The sequence below is a fragment of the Amphiura filiformis genome, chromosome 10, assembly GCF_039555335.1.
Source record: "Amphiura filiformis chromosome 10, Afil_fr2py, whole genome shotgun sequence".
In the NCBI taxonomy this organism is placed as follows: domain Eukaryota; kingdom Metazoa; phylum Echinodermata; class Ophiuroidea; order Amphilepidida; family Amphiuridae; genus Amphiura; species Amphiura filiformis.
In genome coordinates, this window is record NC_092637.1 from 56,503,912 (window position 1) to 56,526,885 (window position 22,974).

General features: G+C 36.4%; 1 protein-coding gene across 1 annotated transcript in view; it reads right to left on the reverse strand.

Moving 5' to 3' along the window:
• LOC140161994 (uncharacterized) overlaps positions 1–21,114 on the reverse strand; it is a 39,801-nt gene extending 18,687 nt beyond the window's left edge. Inside the window, exons 1-6 of the mRNA XM_072185285.1 lie at positions 21,105–21,114; positions 17,604–17,930; positions 5,613–5,960; positions 3,142–4,437; positions 1,874–1,984; positions 1,061–1,111 (exon numbers count right to left, since the gene is read on the reverse strand). Coding sequence (XP_072041386.1) covers positions 1,061–1,111; positions 1,874–1,984; positions 3,142–4,437; positions 5,613–5,960; positions 17,604–17,930; positions 21,105–21,114 — 2,143 coding nt within the window. The remainder of the gene's footprint in view (positions 1–1,060; positions 1,112–1,873; positions 1,985–3,141; positions 4,438–5,612; positions 5,961–17,603; positions 17,931–21,104) is intronic.
• Between the last annotated feature and the right edge of the window lie 1,860 nt (positions 21,115–22,974).

The window sequence follows — 22,974 nt, forward strand, 5'->3', positions numbered from 1 at the left end:
AATTTTCAGTTTCCTATAGGATAGTAAACATCATTTGCAAAGCTGCATTTTGCAGAAAACCCCATTGAATTTGAACAACCAGATATGAGCAATTAAAGAGTTTCCAAAACAAAAGAAAACAAAAGGAAAAATTCGCTTTCTTTGGCGTTATCTCAAAATCAATATTTCCGAGTTCCGACTGATGTTGCTTGATCGCATCACAACTATGACCAAGGTCAAACAACGACATTCATGATAATGTGGTAATCATTCAGCTGTTACGTAGTGGCCCAGTTAGCAGAGCATCAGACGAGGATAGAGGGAACTTTAGATGGTGTCTCCCATGCAGAAATTTCTGACAAATTTGCTTTAGAATGTCTCTCAATGTTTTTTTTTCTGATTTGGGGAAATAGTATCTCTTTTTGTTTAAAATCTGTTTATGTTTATTTGTTTAGGTATTTTTTTTCTCTATTCTCTTGATTTTATCTTTATCGTTTTTTATTTTATTTGTTTGTGTCTGTTTTCACGATTCTTTGTTTCTCTGTTAGTTTTATCTCTTTTCATTTCATTTTGCTTTGTTGCTCTTGTATTTAACAATTAATATGAAGAGTAACTACTATGGTATAATGGGTTCTTCCCTGAAATTATATAAAAGCAATATTAATTATTATTATTATTGTTAAGTTCGTCGGTTTTTATTAAATAGTATAAAACCCATAAAACCCTCACATATCAAATTCGTACCGACTTCTCTATACATGTTTGCACCCAGATTCATTTGTCGCGAGCGACAAGTCTTTCAATTCGCTCGAGTGTCTTTGACTATGCTTCAGTGGTTATGAAAGGATTCAAAAGATAACATCTGCCCTAATAATCCCAAGCTTTTGTCTGAAACTGCTCCACGGGGATGTTTCATTATAGCTCAGTCTTCGGTTACGTGTAAAGCGATTATCATTATATGGACTATATCAAGACTTAACTATTAAGTTTTGAACCTGGATCATAATGATCGCTATACAAAAATTGCTTGACTGTGATACCACGGAGTAACGCAACCACTTCTTGGTCTGATCTTACCTACCATGGTCTGATGGATATTCTTGAGTGTCTGGTCTTCTTGGGTTCGATCCTACTAATAAAATGAAAAAAAAAGCAAAAACAGCTGAGCTATTATAATGAATAAATCAATAAAGTAAATAATATACTTTGTATAGTTACACAATTTGAAACATTGAGGACGTATAGGATTTATCATATCCGCGCATTGATAGGTACCAGGTGTAGCAAATTTGGTTCCACCGCGGTTTTCGTTGTTGTTTGGAATTATGTTTCGTAGTTACTATTTATCGAAAAAATGATAAAAAAAATAAAAACAACAACAATAAAAACGAATCATAATATTCATTCCAAAAATGGGGACATAAACATTTATTGACGCTTCTTCACATAAAATTGGGTCAAGGATCAAGATTTGAACCAGTACCCTGAATCAATCAAGGCGCACGCTCTACCGAATGAGCTAACGGGTCAGACAATGATTGAATAGAAGAATATTCACACACTATGAAAAAAATACAATGGCAGATTTACCAAAATGAGCTAGGAATGAATCGATCTGCAAATTAAGGACAATGACAGCTGTTGGATCATCACAACAACACCAAGCTTTGATAAAGTCAGTGGCTCACTGACGAAACTGTCAGCAAGAAAAACTAGTAAGTTTTCTTCAAACTGGTTTTGACAAAAGAAAAACTCTCTTAATTCGTTCATTACCAAACCTGATGAATTTGTTTCAATATCATCGCGGTACTCGTCGTCCAGTAGAAATATGAAATATGCGGCGTCGCTTCAGTAATTAATTAATTAACAGTATTCAAGATCATTTTGATCTTACCTATTTCACAGTTGACACCTTCATATCCATCCACACAGGCACACGCGTATCCACTGACTTCAGCTGTACATATCCCTCCGTGTTGACAAGGGGCAGAAGCACAGCCATTGGCTACATGATGAAAATAAATTAGTCATTAATTTGAATACGTGCTGTATTGTTTGTGTACATGACATATATGTAAGTGGGGGTGAGTGTGTGGTGGAGTGTGCTTCGTGGTGTGTATATCGGGTGGGTAGGGGTGGGGTTGTATGTGTGTGTTCAACACGACGCATTTGCTTTTCTCTAAGACATATTCCCCGTGTTCTATCTTAAGAAACGTTTAATTTAATAAATAAAAAATTATTGTGTAAGTGCACCTTTCTTTACATACTATATACTATGTAAGAACTTGTTAACATTAATGTTCAGAAATATTTCAACCAACAAATTGACAAGTCCTGTTCTTGTTTTGCTTTATATTTTAATTAGCACTAAAATCACAAGCTCCATAAAGTTCCAGATGAGTCTCTGATGTAATATCCAGTCGCAATTTTCTATCCATAATAATATTATGCACTCATTACGTTATGATATCTGAAGCATTCTTCGAAACTAATATAATCTTATTTAAAAAAGAGGATTATCATAATGATACCACGGGTTATTCCCTCATGCATGTTTTTTAGGAGTTTCCCGAATTTGATAATACAGTAGTCAATCACAGCCTCAAACTTGCTTGAGGCAAATTGGAGCCAATTTAAAATACATTACCTGCAAACATTAAGAAAACAAAATTGTTTACTGATCACATCAATTGTAGAAAAGACATATGTGACGTGTCATGTCAAAATGAGACACTTTTGGGCAGAATCGTAAATGGAGAAATAGCCAAAAATCCGGGGTGATTTTTTCACCATTTCAGTTTGTTGCGAATTTGTGATGTTATTAATATTAAAAATATTGTCTGATAGTTTCAGACCGGAATATAACTGGCATCTTGTATTTTTTGAGACATTTTCAAACTCGATATCTTCGTTTGGGAATGTCCGATTTAATTGGGGAAAACGACCTGGTAGAGCACAATATATCTTTATTTAAGATATATATGTAAAAACCTCAAAATTGATAACCTGCCCAAAAGTGTCTCCATTTGACATGACACGTCACATATTTCTTGTTATAAGGACACATTTTCTTGTTGGGTATTTTCCCTGGTAAAAGTGAATCTCATCTATGCCATACAATATTGTGTTAATCATATACATACCCCACTACCGATAACTCACCTGCTGTTTCAAATCCTATGGCTGCAAATGCGTACGATTTTGCGTTAAAGTGATGCATACCATACACAGTAACATAGAATTTTGCCATGGGATTGGTATGAGATACGGTATGAGGTCCAGCAGACACATTGGTGCGCAAACAACACATTGCTTGGTCGGGAGTTTTAAGGACATTTATGGAGTTGATTTCCATCATAGGTGACTCATCTAGGAAAACTTTGTCAACGTAGACGCATGCTATTATAACACTCGTGTAATGATTGTCATTGCATGATTTGCATGACGCAAATTGAAAAGATAGGAATGTGACAATGTTGGTGAACGAGACAGTTGGTGGTACGATTAGCATAGATGGATTACCGCGACAACATCTAAGGCCAGTCTCCACGTGTGCAGAATAACCTTTCATGTACTGTACCACCATAATGGGTTGGTCTGATGTAAATGTCACAATGGTGTCTCCTTTGACATCTTCTTCGTGAAAAGACTCGGATGCAATTCGTGTAATATTACCGTCAGCCATTTGTAATGTAGCTGAATGGATCGAAGTGTATACTCTGTACACATATCCAGAATTTACACTTAGAAATGGAGTCAAAATAAAACTGTACCCCCAATTATGTACCGGTGGTAATTGCTCCAGTAAACCATCTTCATGATTTACATCGGTAGGTACTTTTCCAAAAGTCCCTGATAACACAGCAATTGGTTTATCACTTTGCACACGGGTTCCTGAAAGATCCTCATAGTCGCCCCCATTGAACCGAAAGCTTTCAAATTGTTTTAGCATGATTTGACGAAGTTCCCCTCCAGGTGTTGTAATGTTAATAGACGTATCGGAAGAGATCGATGAGATACTGATGAACGCTGGGTAGTTTGTATCTGTGGCTGTGTATGATGCGATATAGTATCGCGTACCTAAGTGTGTCGTTGGTAGCACAGTAAATGCGTCTCCTTGCGCATACCAGTTATTCATTACGTACACTGATACGTCATCTGAGGCCCTCACAATTAAGGTTTTATATAACGGACGCATTTGCTCCTGAGGGTAAATAACCACGTAATTGTTGCTTACTGTTGAAGGAAGGCGAATGGAGGCAGGATTGTCTCTGGTGATATTGTTGTAACGAATTTCATACCCAGGGATGCCACGGTAGTCAATTATTGACAAAGCCGTAAAGATTGGTGCGCGTGATGACGTGGTGATAAACACGTGTGCAGGGTAAGAACAGTATTTCAAGCAAGATATGCTGAAGACATAGTTTTTGTATAACGGTGTGACTACTTTCCCTTCACCTGCAAAACACGAGAATTTATAATTAGTGGTAATAATAATAACCATATCGTTAACGCTATGACATATAATATATAGGAGGTCCCATGCAAACACAAAACGTTTTCGACATCATTCGTGAAAGGCTAGAAAAGGTTGCCATATAACGTTTAAATGTCGGGTTATATAAAGGACATGTAAAGGGTATAAAACGTTTTTATAACATTCAAATACATTTGTTGATAACCTACTGTAAATATTCCAACATAATGTTATTTATGTGTTAACAAAATATTTGGCAAAACATGTTTGCAAAAAAAAAAAAAAATACTAAAACATTTTGAAAACATTAAAAAAATATTGTTGTAGGGTGTTTTCATACAAAACGTTTTAAACCGTTTCCATGATCTTTATATAACCCGACATTTAAAATGTTATTAAAACGTTTATATCTAAAGCAAAACCAAATGTATATTTTAAAAACATTTTTGTGTTTGCTGGGTTACGGCTCGTGTATCATTTTAGGCTGGGAACCAAGGGAGAACCAAGGGAACCTGGGAACCAAGGGAGAACAGTGCCAGTGCATTGATTGGTCACCCCAGGTTAAATAAGAAATAAATAAATAAATAAATAAATAGGCTCAGCGTCTAATTTGGTCCTATAGCGCCCTCAATTCAGATATCGACGGCTCTTTTCATCTTACCTTAATATGCACATAGTGTTATCTTTTTTGAATAATAAACAATAACACTATGAAAATGCTCATTATTACGCTCAATACAATCAATTGCATCCCCATGAAATAGTAGAAAATCCACCCGTACTTATCGGAGCACGGATGGCGCTACAGTGTCAAACTAGGAGTGGTGCCTTAATAATAGCTGCAATCACCAAAGAGGGTTACAACGAAGGAGGATGGTACATCAGACTATTCTGTTGATTGAAACGCGATAAATTTAGTGCAATACTATTTTTCCACTGTTAGAGTCAGTTCGAACTGTCGGTAATTTGCTTCGTTAAATGACAAAGACCCCGGGGACAAAGCGTCTTGTCATTTATTCGGTGTTCAACAAAAGTGCTCGCTGATCAAACAAATATGAGTTCACTATATGGACCTTTACCTTACTCTAAAAATTTGCATTTCTTAACAATGTGACACTACCCATATATAATCTAATTTATAGTACATAGTACATACCATCGTTGCAAATGACCCCCGCATCTTGACCATTGCAGTTGCTATTTCCCCATCCATTATAACTGCATTCATCTAATCTGCTTTCTGATCCTGAACAGCTTACATCATCCAGCCATACTGGTCCAGTACCCTGACCAAACTCAGCACTGGTGTAAAGAAACTGACTCAGGGTACTGATAACACCTCTTGCACCATCAGATGGAAATCCAAGTTGACGACAAACTACCATTGCATCATCATCATCCCACGAGTCACCACACACTGTACCCCATCTGCTATTATGAAATACTTCCACTCTGCCTTCATTCGTATTGTTGCCACCAACAAGACGGACTTGACCATCATAATCTAAATAAGGCGAGAGAAGCCAGAAAGGTTTGATAAGCAGTGCCGTAGCAAAGAGGGGATGTGGGGTGGGGAGAGAGCTCTCCCTGTGGAACATTTTCCCTCACTCTTACCTCATTGTGGGATGCTGGCCGCCGGATTTATTTTTAGATTTTTAGGCCGTTTTGACCATATTTGAAAATATCATTTTCGTCAAATTTTGCCCCACCCCCTAATACAGTCATGGACAAAAGTTTGGAATATTTTTATTTTTTTGCATAGGCCTGTTTTTAAAGGCAGATTTCTTACCATCAATGACCCGGCAGTCATGCAAAATGGATCACGGGTGTCTGCCAAGGTCTTAGGTACCATTCCATATCACACAATACCTAATGTAGGACAATGGCTTCTTATGCCTGACCAATGAACCATCGGTCATACTTTTCGCAGTTATTTTAGCAATATGATTCATAAGGTTACATTGGCTTTTGCATTACGATGTGAAGAAACCAGCTTTACTTTGTTGCATCTTTCTATTGTATACGATATATGTGATTATGAGGTACGGGTTGAGCGCAGATTTATACGCCCGCGTCATGAACTTACGTAATCGCGGCTATAAACAGAAGGATATTGGTGCCGCTTTCAGAATTTTGAAGAGACGTCGAGAGACCGGAACTTCTACACCTAGACCAAGGTCGGGTCGGCCACGAAAGACAACCGCCAGGGAAGCACGATCTATCCTCAGACTTTGCCGCAATGGCTGCACGAAGTCTGCATCGCGACTACGAACAGAATGGCTGAGGTCCATAAACTCGCCTGTTACCAGGAAACTTGTGAACAATAGACTGGTTAGTGCAGGTTTTCGCGCAAGACGACCAATAAGAAAGCCGATACTTCTGCAAAGACATCGGCATGCGCGCTTGCTTTTGCCACAGAGACATAGGGATTTGACAGCAGGCCATAGGCATAATGCGATCTTCAGTGAAGAGGCCCGGCTCCTTCTCTACAGACAAGATGCCCGATTCAAGGTCCGAAGACAGGTTGGTCAAGCCCTACTTGAGGATTGTATCCTTACTAGAGTCCAGGGAGATGGTGGTGGAATCACAGTATGGGGAGCATTCCACAGTAGTTCGAAATCACACCACTAAATGCTAGAAGGACACATGAACCAGGACCAATCCCTGCATGTTCTTGATACAGTTATGCTTCCGTTCACAAGAAGAGACTTCGGTAACAATTTCATAATCAAAGATGACAACACCACGGCACACAGAGCCTTACGCGGGAGGGAATTCCTTGAAAATGAGAATGTAGAATACCTGGACTGGTCGGCTTTGAGCCTGTATTGGAACTCTATAGAGACCTTATGGGCAGAAGTATCCTACAGGATAGGTAACATGGACAACCAACCAATCACCCTTCAGGAACTTAGACACGCCCTCATTGCTTGCTGGCGAGATATTCCCCAAGGGACCTTGACAAACCTGGTCCAGGGAATGTCACGTCGTGTAAATGACCTTGAGCTGGCAAGGGGTGGACACACCAAATATTTTCTCAAGCAAGAGACTTATCTGAACATATCACAGTGAGAGGTCAAGTTTTTGTTTAAACAATAAAGTTTGCTAGTGTCTTTAATCTCATTTTGTGATACAAAGAGACCGCCAAAAAGTGTTGCGGTTGTGTGATCCTTCCATTGTAATGCGCTTCATCAGGTAATTCTTTGTTTAATTGACAAACTGTGTGATGTAAACATCAAAGGACATTCATATCTTTCAATTAAATTCAACTGAGCACTTCTCCAGAACAATAAATATGTTTCTAATATGATTGAAAACTGCATTTGATACACAAATAAAAATATTCCAAACTTTTGTCCATGACTGTAGTCACCTTGCTCTCCTCTGAAAAACATCTTAGCTACGCTACTGTTGATAAGCATTGTGAATTTGTCAAACATGTATTATTTTTGATATATCACGAAATCTGAATGTGATTTTGCATTATCTATACCCAATGGCGCATTTGAAAACTTTTTGAAGTTTGGGAGCTAAAATTAGAGTTGACAGAGTTCATGTTTGGTTTGTTTAAGAGTGTGTGTTCCCATTAATTGATTATCTGTGGGATTTACATCAAACTTAGTGGATGTAAGCGCCGAAATGTTCATGGTCAGGTCAAGTTCAACTCAGTGTAGATTGTCATGTTGTCGTAAAACTAATAAGTAGATGTGATTACCATTGAGACTCGAATATGTTCAAGGTCAGTCTAGGTCATTTGAGGTCAGCTAAAGATAGATCGTAGGACTTTCACCAAACTTGGTGGATGTGATCACAACAAACACCTTCCCTCTTGAATCCATAATTTACCAGCAGAACCAAAATAATAAAACGCCATACTTCCAAAAGTATGAAGGTACTTCCAGAAGTATGAATGTTTATCTGACGTTTGCTAGCAACAACTCTTTTAGATATTTTACGTGTTGCTTTGCTACTAATTCCTCCTAATACCGCACGCTGCTTCCTAACGAATTTTTCGATGTAGTAAGTTATCGAAGTTTCATGTGATCAGAAAGTTTATTGTAATTCGCTATCATAGTCATGACGTCATATTGGTGACCTTGGAGCGTTACCATAGCGACTAGGTCACGCTTCCATGCAGAACCACTATGGCGGTATCAATGTTTTGATCATGCAGTATTTCGTCGAATACTACACAAAAACTGTTAGACGAGAGGAAATTGACGTGAATTTTATCACGTTTTTTTCCTCCATTAAGATCATTAATCGGGTCCTGATTGTGGCAAAATAATAAGCAAAGTAAAAGAAAGCCAAAAGAAAGATAAGATGAGTTTCTATATCAGTTTAGCCATGTTTATCGACAAATTACGGTCGCATTCGTTTGGTTTCTGTCGTGTGTACTATTATTTTACTTGGCAGCATGGGATTTCTGATCAAGCGAACGTCTTTGCTCACAAAAGTAATAAACATAAATGTAAACAAGTTCCCGTACCTACATAGAAATGGGACATTATCTATTGAAATTCAGTTTTGGCGTAGATGCAGAGGTGTAATTTGGTGTTTCTATCACCGATCCACGGCATTTTTTTGTTTGCATTCACAAATCACATGTACAAGGCGGGGAGTACCACGTTTTAATTACACAGCTGATTCATCAGCATGTACCAATCAAAGGCCAGTCTTTGATTGAAAAGTCAGCTGGCTGCTTGGCTATTACATTTCGATATTATACACCATATGTGACCGTCCACGGCGAATGAGCCGTAAATTCCTCCCCGGTCAATTTTGTTTTATTTCGTGTTTAAAAATAAACATCATAAACTTAAAAATGGTATATCATTTGACTTCAAACGATATCCAGAAGCGGGGTTATGGTTTGTTAAACTTTGCTCCTTCAACAAAATTATAGCTTTTTACGTTTTTACATGTGTCCCTTTTTCCACATTGTTGGCAATAAAAATCAAACAGTCATAATTGGCGGTCATTACAAATCATCCCCAAGTCAACGAGGTTTAAGAAAGTTCTCCCATTGTTAATTGTTGGTTATGCATACCTGTACAAAATACAATGCCTGGTAACCCACCACTTGAACAGGATTTAGCAATATAAGCAAACAAAGACCAGAGCTATTAAAAGTTCTATAGCCATCTAAGGTAGAAGCTTATTATCCACTTCAACAATAGGATTATTGATTAGTTTTTGACTATCGAAATGAGACGGATGTCGGCCCAGCTTAAGTTACCGATGAATATGACCTTCGTACACATTTTACACCGTATCTCAGAATACAATTTAGGGAATTTACGGCTCATTTATGCTGCCGGGTCACATATGTACAAGTTTCTCACGTAAGCTGTTCCCCCCTTTCCTTCCTTTATTTTTTCTCCTCGTTGTCTAAAAAACTATAGTTAGTATAATACAAAAATAAATAAATAAATAAATAAATAAATAAAAACAAATAAATAAATAAATAAATAAATAATAAATAATTATATAAATAAATAGATAGTGAATAAATAAATGGATGAATTAATCAATCAATCAGCCAATTAATAAATATCTAAATAAATAAATAAACAAATAAAGAAAGAAAGAAAGAAAGAAAGAAAGAAAGAAAGAAAGAAAGAAAGAAAGAAATAAAGAAATAAATAAATAACAAATAAATAAATAAATAACAAATAAATAAATAAATAAATAACAAATAAATAAATAAATAAATAACAAAAATAAATAAGTAAATACTGGTAACAGAAAACAATAAATAAATAAATTAAATAATTAATTAATATTAATCAAATGATAAATACATATCAAAATAAATAAATAAATGATGCTAGTTTATCACAAAAAGGTTACCGGTAACAGAAAACAAATAAAATTAATGTGAAGGGAATCTTTGGATTGATTTATTATTTATTTATTCTATCATTAATTTCTTTATTTTTTTTTTAAAAAGTAAGATGATTTTCATGGATTTTTTCATTAATTAATATAATATAATAGTATTTAACACATATTTTCATGAAATTCGTTGCACCTGTTCAAAACAGCCAACAAGTCAAACTACATTTTTAACGATCTTTGCATGACTAAACAACCGTCGCGATTGGCCAGACCGACGATATGCATTGCAACTGGACAAATCATACGCATGGTTACACAAGCCAGTCGGCATACGTTAACAATCACCCCTCCCGGGAATTTCCCGTATTGCTTCTCACTGTGGGCGATATGGCGTCTTTGACCGTATTTTTTACTCATCAAAAGATCAAAATTATTAATTACCAGTCATATTTAAGACCCGCAACCTCATGATTGCAAAGGAAAAAACATCTTGCAAAAGCTGGTAAGGCAGTGAAACCCATAAGAAATGACTAAAACTTTTAAAAGGATGAACATCAACGGTGTTTTGGTGAGTCGATATTACAAATTTTACATACAAACCAATGGCGATGCTCTGATCTCCTCATCAACACCAACGTTTATTTACTCTGGTTTACCGTGACTTGGGAAGCGAAAAAAATTGCAATCATGACTTTCACTAGTGTGGAAACATTATATGCATAACATCAGCCAATGTTGGGCTTTCAATCGGGAATCTAAAATGTTGAATTCAGAGGTGATTTATTGACTGTTTCGTGTCGCTTCGTTCAGTACAGTGTATATAGCGTTGTCATGCAAACCGCGTGATCCATCACTAAGGAAGTAGCTGTGACCTCGGCAGGAAGTGACGTCGGACTACGATAGCGAATACAAACAAGGGACGAGGCTTACGCACCATACACTGGAACAAGGGAACATTCAAACATTACACACTACTAACGCACGAGATCCAACTAGCGCATGTGATCACAACCACTGATATGTCCGGAGTTTTTACTCTGGTATATCTGCCTGTGCATGTCATGTTTCCATTTGTATATTCATGTTTAGTTGCGCTAGTGTGTGATGCGTAATTCTTATTTCCCTGTTTATTGTACTCCAAGAGTATGTAGCCAATTGACTTCACTTGACAACCCTCTGGCTCAATGACCAAAATTCACTTTAATTGTTGTTAAGGGTGGGGTATGAACGTTTGGACAGTATTTATTTTGGGACATTAGAGCACATCAGACAATATCGAATTGCATTCTGAATACGAAGAATGTCATTCTGATATCAAATAATTTTGATTTTTGAAATTCGCAATTTATTACACATTTTATGGCAAATCATTAAAATTGATATTTTTGATATTTAACAGTACTTGAAGTAAACTTTATAAATCTGATGATTTATACTTAAAGTGTATGTAGGTGGGATGAAAAGCCGACGATCAATTGAACATTTTGACCTTTCATATTGAAGATATGGATTTTTTTTCCCAAAACACTAAAAAAAATTAGGTCTTTTGGGAAAAAATCCATATCTTCAATATGAAAGGTCAAAATGTTCAATTGACCGTCGGCTTTTCCTCCCTGCTACATACACTTTATTAATATATCATTAGATTTAAATAATTTACTTCGAGGACTGTTATATATCAAAAATTTGAAAAATATCAAATTTTTAAAATTTGTCATAAAATTTGTATTATATTGTGATTTTCAAAAATGAAAATTATTTGATATCAGAAAGACATGCTTCGTATTCAGAATGCAATTCGATAGGTCTGAGGTGCTCTCATGTCCCACAAAAAATACTGTCGAAACGCAATAAACGCTCATTTTAGATCCCTTAAGGGGTACTACACCCCTTTGTGCCCAATTTTGTGCCAATTTTTGCATTTTCTCAAAATTATAGCGCATTGGTGACAAGTAAGATATGTATATTATAGGGGCAAGGACTACAACTACTGCACTGAAAATTCAGCAACTCAAGGCAAGTAGTTATTGATTTATTGATCAAATAGTGGTTTTCCTCATTTTTGACTGTAACTCCACAACTGTTGTCTGTACTGAAATAAAATTTCCTGTGCAGTAGTTGTAGTCCTTGCCCCTATAATATACATATCTTACTTGTCATCAATGCGCTATAATTTTTGAGAAAAATACAAAAATAGGCACAAAATTGGGCAGGGGTGTAGTACCCCCTTAAAAGTCTTATAAATAATAAAAGGCAGCTATTTTCCTCAAAGCTCAAAGAAACACATTTTGACACAATAATCCCAATGATCAGTGGAAAACTGGTCATTTACCTTAGATTATTGACATGATATTTGTAGTTGGAACTCCGCGCGCACTTTGTTTTCAGAAGTTTCATGAAAGCGTATCATTTGGGTGGCTTTGCCAGAGGACTTGTGCGCATTTTTTTTGTCTGTGGTATGAGCCCTTCCCCCCACATAATGGTTCATGTAAATCGACCTCTCCTGACAACCTCCAACACCCACGGTCTAAAATTAATCTCCGCAACTACTTGAGGTAAAACGTGTCCCCAAAGTGAGTGATTTTTAAAACTCTCAGCAACTCGAGGGAAAGACACCCTGTCGTCCCCCAGATTACCCTCCCACCCATAAATCCCCCTCCTTTATTATTTGCGACGGCGAACTTGGTGAAAAATCATTTTCATTTGTATAATTCCCGTCGATCATGCCACTTTTTTTCCATGTTACATTATTCTTTGACCACGTAAACTTGCGGATGTCGTTAATAATGCTCAGAGTACAAGGACATACTTGGGTGTGTAAAGAGTTTTTTAATTGGCATTGCACAGCATCACCATCAGGTCAATAATTACATTTGTACAGACGGGATCACGTGAAAAATGTAAACGCACCATCAAGCGCTAAAATTCACCTCTAGAGATATCTTTTCAGATATTTGAGGCACAACTATTACGTATTTGCTTCTCACAATAAAACAGCAAGCATACCAAGCCACACATTGTGCATGCGTTTTCATACAAGAGTGGGTTTGTCATCATACTACCCCCACCCTCCCACCCGGCCCGTCCGAACAAAGGCTAGACATGACTGTGTGTCATGACCGTTTCAGTGACCGAGTATCAAGGAGACACAGGACAGTATCAATGTATAGGCCTATATCACTGTTGTTTGATGTGATCATTTATTTTGTAACAAAATATTATTTTTATTATTTATTTATTTATTTATTTATTTATTTGTTTTATTCATTTGGCAACAAACATCAACAGCAGAAAAAAAAAACATAGAGGAGGCCTCCTGAGCTACCAGGGAGCACTGAAAAGCACAGGAAAGCACTGTCGCCAAAAGGCGCAGTGCCCCCTACTCACCAAACCTCAAAATAAGTTTATACATAAGTTATATACAATTTAACACAAGAGACAAGACAAAAATGGCTACAGTGATGAAAAATATTTTTGTGAGAGAAGTTGAAGCTATGAGATGTTGTTTAAAAAAAGCCTGAGTTGTTTTTTAAATGTGATAAATGTGCACGTGACAAGTGAATTCCTAATATCATTATTTATATTTGACCATATTGCTGGAAAGGAAACAAGCATTGAGTTTTTAAATGCATCTGTTTTGGTTGTGATTTCCTGTTTAAAAATGAGACTTCCATGCCGTTCATTTACATTCCACCTACAAAAATAAAAGACATGAGTACTAACTGGACATGAACATGCAAAACATATAGATATATAAGTCCTTCTGTGATTGAGTTTGATGAGTTCTAAAGCACAGAGTATTTTCCTCGTATGACTGTTCCCCCCTCCGTTGACATAAAATGAGTCTTATAATGTTAAATTCTAGACCTGGAGAATACCAACAACTATCACACTAATATTTACATATATCCATCTCTTTTTAACATAGATTTTTCTGTGGTATTATTTATTCTATAAACTGTATTTTTGTGTGCAAAATGAGAACGCTATTTATATCTAGTTGTTAAATTTGATTTAGCCAAATAATATAAGTGCGTCCTAACATTTCATGATAGAACGTTTTTTTGAAAATATTTAAAAAACACAGCGAAAAACAGCAGGATGTGAAATCTGTGATTGTATTTAACATTGCAGAATGTGAAATATGTGGCTATATTTCAAAAAACAGATCGAAAAATAGAGCAGAATTTAAAATCTGTGGCTATATTTCAAAAACAGAGCGAAAAACAGAGCAGAATGTGAAACATGTGGCTATATTTCAAAAACAGCGTAAACAGAGTGGAATTGCAGAATGTGAAATATTTGGCTATATTTCAAAAACAGAGCAGAATGTGAAATATGCTCTATATTTCAAAAACAGAGCGGAATGTGAAATATGAAATCTGTGGCTATATTTCAAAAAGGAAGCGAAAAACATAGCAGAATATGAAATATGTGGTTATATTTCAAAAACAGAGCGAAAAACAGAGCGGCATTGCAAAATATGAAATCTGTGGCTATATTTAAAAAACGAAGCGAAAAAACAGAGCAGAATATGAAATTTGTGGTTAAATTTCAAAAACAGAGCGGCATTTTAAATTTGAAATCTGTGGCTATATTTCAAAATCGGAGCAAAAAACAGAGTGAAATATGAAATATGGTGCTATATTTCAATAACAGAGCGAAAACAGAGCAGAAAGTGAAATACTTAAAAAAAACAGAGCGAAAAACAGAGTGGAATATGAAATCCGGTGCTATATTTCAAAAACAGAGCGAAAAACAGAGCAGAATGTGAAATATGAAGCCCCACCGTTAGAGTGCAGCGTCCTCTCTGTTTACCGCTCTGTATACGAAATGTGTGGTTATATTTTTTTTAAAGCAAAGCGAAAAACAGAGCGGAATGTGAAATATGAATCTGTGGCTATATTTCAAAAATGTGACCCGGCAGCACAAATGAGCCATAAATTCCCTAAATTGTATTATGAGCTACGGTGTAAAATGTGTACGACGGTCGTATCCATCGGTAACTTAAGCTGGCCCGACATCGATCTCATTTTAATAGTCAAATACTAATCAATAATCATATTGTTGAAGTGGATAATAAGCTTCTACCTTAGATGGCTATAGAACCTTTAATAGCTCTGGTCTTCGTTTGCTTTGGCTAAATCCTGTTCAAGTGGTGGGTTACTAGGCATTGTATTATGTACAGGTATGCATAACCAACAGTTAACAATGAGAGAACTTTCTTAAACCTCGTTGACTTGGGGGATGATTTGAAATGACCGCCAATTATGACTGTTTGATATTTATTGCCAGCAATGTGGAAAAACAGACACATGTAGAAACGAAGAAAGCTATAATTTTGTTGAAGGAGCAAAGTTTAATAAACCATAACCCCGCTTCTGGATATCGTTTGAAGTCAAATGATATACCATTTTTAAGTTTATGATGTTTATTTTCTAAACACGAAATAAAACAAAATTGACCGGGGGAGGAATTTACGGCTCATTCGCCGTGAACGGTCACAAATAGAGCGAAAAACAGAGCAGAACGTGAAATATGTAGCTCCGGCGTGAGAGGGCAGCATCCTCTCTGTTTACCGCTCTGTATATGAAATCTGTGGTTATATTTCAAAAACAGAGCGGAATGTGAAATATGAAATCTGTGGCTATATTTCAAATTCAGAGCAAGTGGAATATGAAATATGGTGCTATATATTTCAAAAATATTGCAGAATATAAAATATATGGCTGTATTTCAAAAATAGAGCGAAAAACAGAGCAGAATGTGAAATATGAAATCTGTGGCTATGTTTTCAAAATCAGAGCGAAAAACAGAGTGGAATTTGAAATCTGGTGCTATATTTAAAAAATAGAGCGAAAAACAGAGCAGAATGTGAAATATGTAGCTCCGCCGTGAGAGGGCGGCATCCTCTCTGTTTACCGCTCTGTATATGAAATCTGTGGTTATATTTCAAAAACAGAGCGGAATGTGAAATATGAAATCTGTGGCTATATTTCAAATTCAGAGCAAGTGGAATATGAAATATGGTGCTATATATTTAAAAAATATTGCAGAATATAAAATATATGGCTGTATTTCAAAAATAGAGCGAAAAACAGAGCAGAATGTGATATATGTAGCTCCACCGTTAGAGGGCAGCATCCTATCTGTTTACCGCTCTGTATTTGAAATATGTGGTTATAATATTTCAAAAACAGAGCGAAAAAAACAGAGCGGAATGTGAAATATGAAATCTGTGGCTACGTTTTCAAAATCAGAGCGAAAAACAGAGTGGAATATGAAATCTGGTGCTATATTTCAAAAACAGAGCAAAAAACAGAGCAGAAAGTGAAATACTTATTATAGTATGTGGCTCTATTTCAAAAACAGAGCAAACATCTGAGTGGAATTGCAGAATGTGAAATACATGTATGTGGCTAAAAAATAGAGCGAAAAACAGAGCGGAATGTGAAATATGAAATCTGTGGCTATGTTTTCAAAATCAGAGCGAAAATCAGAGTGGAATATGAAATCTGGTGCTATTTCAAAAACAGAGCAGAATGTGAAATATGAAGCCCCACCGTTAGAGTGCAGCGTCCTCTCTGTTTACCGCTCTGTATTTGAAATATGTGGTTATATTTCAAAAACAGAGCGAAAAACAGAGCAGAAAGTCAAATATGTCGCTCTATTTAAAAAAAAACAGAGCGAAAGTCTGAGTGGAATTGCAGAATGTGAAATATGTGGCTATATTTCAAAAACAGAGCAGAATGTGAAATATGTAGCTCCACCGTTAGAGGGCAGCATCCTCTCTGTTTACCGCTCTGTATATGAAATCTGTGGTTATATTTCAAAAACAGAGCGAAAAACAGAGCGGAATATGAAATATGAAATCTGTGGCTATATTTCAAAATCAGAGCGAAAAAACAGAGCAGAATGTGAAATATGTAGCTCCACAGTTAGAGGGCAGCATCCTCTCTGTTTGCCGCTCTGTATTTGAAATATGTGGTTATATTTCAAAAACAGAGCGGAACGTGAAATATGAAATCTGTGGCTACGTTTTCAAAAGCAGAGTGGAATATGAAATCTGGTGCTATATTTCAAAAACAGGGCGAAAAACAGAGCAGAAAGTGAAATATGTAGCTCCACCGTTAAAGGGCAGCATCCTCTCTGTTTACCTCTCTGTTTAAAAACAGAGCAGATTTTTCTTATCCTAAATCGTGCCATAGATGTAGACAACTGATGCGACCGACGATATGTCACGTGAACAATAAATTTGACAATGTGTCTGTAATCACGTGCTACCCATGATGTAATTAGTACATACCATCGTTGCAAATGACCCCCGCATCTTGACCACTGCAGTTGTTATTTCCCCATCCATTATGACTACATTCATCTAATCTGCTTTCTGATCCTGAACAGCTTGCACCATCCAGCCATACTGGTCCATTACCCTGGCCGAACTCAGCACTGATATTAACACCTCTTGCATCACTAGATCGAAAAGAAAGTTGACGGCAGACTACCATTGCGTCATCATCGTCCCACGAGTCAGCACACACTGTACCCCATCTGCCATCATAAAATACTTCCACTCTGCCCTCATTTGTATCCTGGCCACCAACAAGACGGACTTCACCATCGCTAGGCTCTAAATAAGACAAGAAAAGACAGAAAGGTTTGTAAACAGTTACTTAGCGAAGAGGAAGTGAAGGGGGAAGCTGTCCCCTGTGCAGCCGATCACCGGGTTCATTAGAATTTTGGAAGGTTTTGAAAAAACAAACCATTATACACTAAGCCAAAATGAAACTTATAATTTTTTACAAGGTCATATCTTTTGGGGCCTCTGGGACCTTCAATGGGACAAACTCCAATTGTGTGCATAGACATTAATGTTATCAACAGATGTGAGGAAAATGGTCATCTAGGGGTCATTGGAGGTAAAACTGGTTAATGATTATAACTATTATTATTATTATTATTATTATTATTATTATTATTATCATTATTATCATCATTATTATTATTATTATTATTATTATTATTATTTTCATTATTATTATTATTATTATTATTATTATTATTATTATTATTATTATTATTATTATTATTATTATCATTATTATTATCATTATTATTATTATTATTAACCATAACCGTAATCCTAAACCCTACACCCTAACCCTTAAACCCTAACCCTAACCCTAACCCCAACCCTAACCCTAACCCTAACCCTAACCCTACTTTATTAACTTTTTACCCCTTGATTTCCCTCATTCTTCAAGCCCTGCCCTCTATCGTGGTCTAATTTATTGTTTAAGCTTGTTGGATATCCATATTTGTACTTTTTACTCCATAATTTCCCTCATTCTCCAAGCCCTGCCCTCTATCGGGGGCTAATTTATAGTTTAAGCTTGTTGGATATCCACATTTCGCGGTTTTGTTGTTGTTGTTGTTTTTGTTTTTTGTTGATTTGTATGGCGCTTTCAACTACTGGCCCATTCATGTCAACTCCAGGGATGTGCACCACAGCACCTCTTCAATTTTTTTTTTTCTGTGTGGTGGTAGATATTGATGAGAAAGTAAAATCCTGAAAATTTGAGCTTCATACTCCATTTTGTTTTCCCATAGTGTATCATTTTTGATTTGTAAACTTATGGAGAAGGCAAACCTAAAAATGTGTTGAACGCGAATCAAGACCCCGTTTGGAGGTCCAATATCTCTAGAAATGTTGTCCAAGAACATATTATAAACATAGCTGAAGTTGATGGTGGGGCAAATTGTCTGACATTGGTTTTCAGGGGGGTTAAATCTAAAAAAACTGGTTTTCCTTGGGTAATATCTCAGATAAATGTGCCCTCAAATATGCTCAATATTGATAAGAGTAATGTCCAACTTTGGGGGGGCTCTGACTGGCAAAAAAAAATACATTAAAATTATTTTTTTTTGGAGTTCTGACCCCTTTGGTTGGTCCTGGTTGGACGAAGTTGAGCATTTAGAGGGCCCTATATCTTTTAAAGTAAAGGAGTTACAAGTTTTCTGATAGCAGATTTGAATTCTACACCAAAAAGTACTCCATGTTTCATACTTTTCAAAGTTTTAAAGGGTTCCCTTTATACATTTATGGACCTCCAAACATCGTCTTTCGCGTTGCGACACATTTTTTACGCTGACCCCCCTAAATTTCAAATTGATGCCACGGGAAAACGAAATGGAGTATGCAGCTCAAATTTTCAGGATTTTACTTTCTCATCAATATCTACCACCACACAGAAAAGAAAAAATTGAAGAGGTGCTGCGGTGCACATCCCTGGAGTTGACATGGAATGGGCCTACTGAGGTTATTTGCGTCAGAACTCACTTGCGCCAGTACCAGTTGTCAAGTTGCACCTGTATCTCTCCATTCAGTCACAATACGTAATTATCTGCTTCACTGCATCTTAGTTATTTCTATCTTCTTCATGCCTAGCTCGTTGTATACCTCATGCTCTACATGCTCGTACGATGAATCCAAATTTATTTCTTTGTCGACGTGGTAAAAACCAAACGGTGTCTCGTCAGAGCCACACCAGGCTGGGTCAGCCGAGGAAGGGCTAAAACGTGGTCAAAATACTTTGCATGATCCTCCGCTAGCTTGACTTCCTCGCATCCAAGCCTGTTCCCCAGAGCCCAAGTTTGCGTTATCCATCCGACACCACGTGGAGGTTTGGGTTGAGTTGCCCGCGAGCAAATGCATTTCGCGGTTAGTGGTTCTTTTTAACTAATAGTTTCCATATTCTATGGTTTCAAATATTTATATTTTATAGCCAAACCCCATGGTTCAGCTATTTTTTCGCAAACCGCTCAACTTGCAAGCAACAGAGGGCGCTGCTGAATATATAAAATGCAGCATGTGCGAATATTATTAAAATGCTAAGTGTACACATTTGTATATAAGAATCATGTTTGCGTATAAATATACGCATGTTAACACCAACATTACACATTTTAGGCTATGAATATGTATTATTATTATTATTATCATTATTATTTTCTTTCTTTCTTTTGAGAGTCACGTACGACAGCCCGAGAACCGTGGACATATTTTCTTCACCGCGTAATTTACTAATGTATTGTTTATATTCAGTAAATCCTCGAGAAATAATCTTCAGATTTCTTGGTTTATACCATTACACTTTTTAAGGGCTCTGGTATGAACGTTTCGACAATAATTTTTGTGGGACATGAGAGCACATGAGACAAAGTGAATTAAATTCTGAATACGTGTGTTGTTGTTGTTGAAAATTTGATATTTTAAATTTTTTTGATATTTAACAGTCCTCGAAGTAAACTTTCTAACTCTAATGATATTATAGTGTATGTAGCTGTGATGAAAAACCGACGATCAATTTTGACCTTTTGTATTGAGGAAATGGATTTTCCCCCCAAAACACCAAAAAATTAGGTCTTTTGGTGAAAAAAATCCATATCTTTTAATATACGAAAGGTCAGACTTTTCAATTAATCGTCGACTTTTCATCCCAGCTATATACACTTTAAGTACACATCATTATGCCACCGTGTTGTGCTCTTGGGCAAGGCACTTTACCTCACTTGCCTCTTTCTACCCAGGGGGGTAATGGGGAGCTGTTATGAATATTGTCCATAGACCGCCGCCCAAGGGTATGAACATGCTTTGGGCATTGTATGGCAGCTGACATATTATAACGTCAGCGGAATAAATGTAAAGCGCCTTGGTACATTTGCCCTTGCATGTGAAAGCCGCTGCATAAATACCAACATTTTTAATTTTTTTTAGTTAATATCACAAATATCATTTTTTTACCATTTGCCATAATTGTGTATAATATCGCGAATTTCAAAAAATCAGAATTATTTGACAAGGACATTCTTCGTATTCAGAATGGAATTCGACATGTGCTCTCATGTCCCACAAAAGAACACTGTCCAAACGTTAGTAACCCAGCCCTTAAAATGTCGGGATTTCCGCAAACAACCTGTATGGATGTGTATTAAATACATTACAAATTGTCAGATTAAAGGGCTCATAAATTGAGGATGATACTTTAATCATCCTCTAAAATGGCTTTCATTCTGACCTTAATTGCTAAATCTGCGATGTGTACTTGAAGGGAAAATTGTCCCTTATTGTATTCTATCCTTAAAGGTCGTGCACGAGCCAAATATAGCACTATGATTATGTTATTGTTTAGATCATATACAATAGAGCACAGGCAAGGAATGAATAATTATTTTACCGAATACACCAAATCGGGTAACCACTTGCCAAAAAAAAAAAATATATATATTTGACTTCCGTTATTTAAAGCAGTTGTTCTCGATGGCCGCCCAGCAAACACAGAGATGTTTGAAAAAATGTTATAAACGTGTTATAAGCGCTTTTTGGTTTCAGTCAAAACGTTTTATTACATTGTACAGGTCTTGTAAATTTTGATATGAAAAAACAAAATACAGCAACTTAAAAAAAATGCTGTTAAAATGTTATTATATGTTATAACCCGACATTTCAACGTTTTCTGTCCAAAGTTTGTGTTTGCCAGTTCCGATATGCGGCTTGTGTAGATTTACTGAGAGGATCGCTAGCATCTAACAAGCAAATATAACCATGAACAAATATTATGAAATATTTTTTCATCAAAAACACAATAGCGGTTTAAGTTTAATTTATATACGGGCTTAGTTTACCTGTTCATGACCCCGAGGAAAAAAAGGGGGGGTACTCAGTAGAAAAAGATTGGTAGTTCATGAGTTGTGGCCTTACAGCCAAAGTAAGGGTCGTCATCAAGGTAATCATGACGAGCACGAGGATGTTTTCATTAATTTGAGATATCAGCGACGACAGATGATACAGAAAACACCAAAATTCAAACGTTGCAATTTTCGCTTACGGGAACGTTAACCGTAGCAAGCCCTGATATGTGTACGCATAATGAACACAGGCAGTGGTTGTACATGTAAATAACCTGATTCAATCAACTGGATAGAGAATTTTTACTATATAATTCCGTCATTGTTTGACTTTCTGATAACCCATGCTACCTGACCCTACTGGACTGTTTCAAAGCATGTCTTCATCATTTTTCCGCGAAATATCCCTGCAGGGCTTCACAAACAACAACATAAAAGCCATTACACATTGAAACCTCACATGTTGCTTACCATCGACGTAAACTTTAAAATACAACATTCATTTTGTTGGTCTTGGTTGCACTTGATGTTTCATCCCAGTTTTCAACCACTTGCAATGAACGAAAACATCCTTCGGTCAGTATGGTTACCTTGATTTTCGAAATCGACACTCACTTTGTTTGGAAGGTCAGCTACCTTCACTTTTTCACTTTCACTTTTTGGCCGTTCTGATATTTAAGATGTTTAGTCCTCTTTTATAGTTTTTGACAGTTTTAGTCAAATTTGTCCACCTTGAAAGTTGTCTTAGCTCATTAACCCATCACCTCCATAAAAAAAAACATGGCTTCACCACATTCATTTGTGCTTTATACATTGTAGATGTTAAGGTCCAAGTTGAAATAAAAGATTAACAGTGTATTTGGGTGTATTTGGGTGGGAAACTAAAAAGCAAAATGGGCTCCTTCTGGGAGACATGTGATATTTTGGGACCAAAATACCAGTACCAAAATACATGATTGGCACATATTGGATACCAACACGTTTAA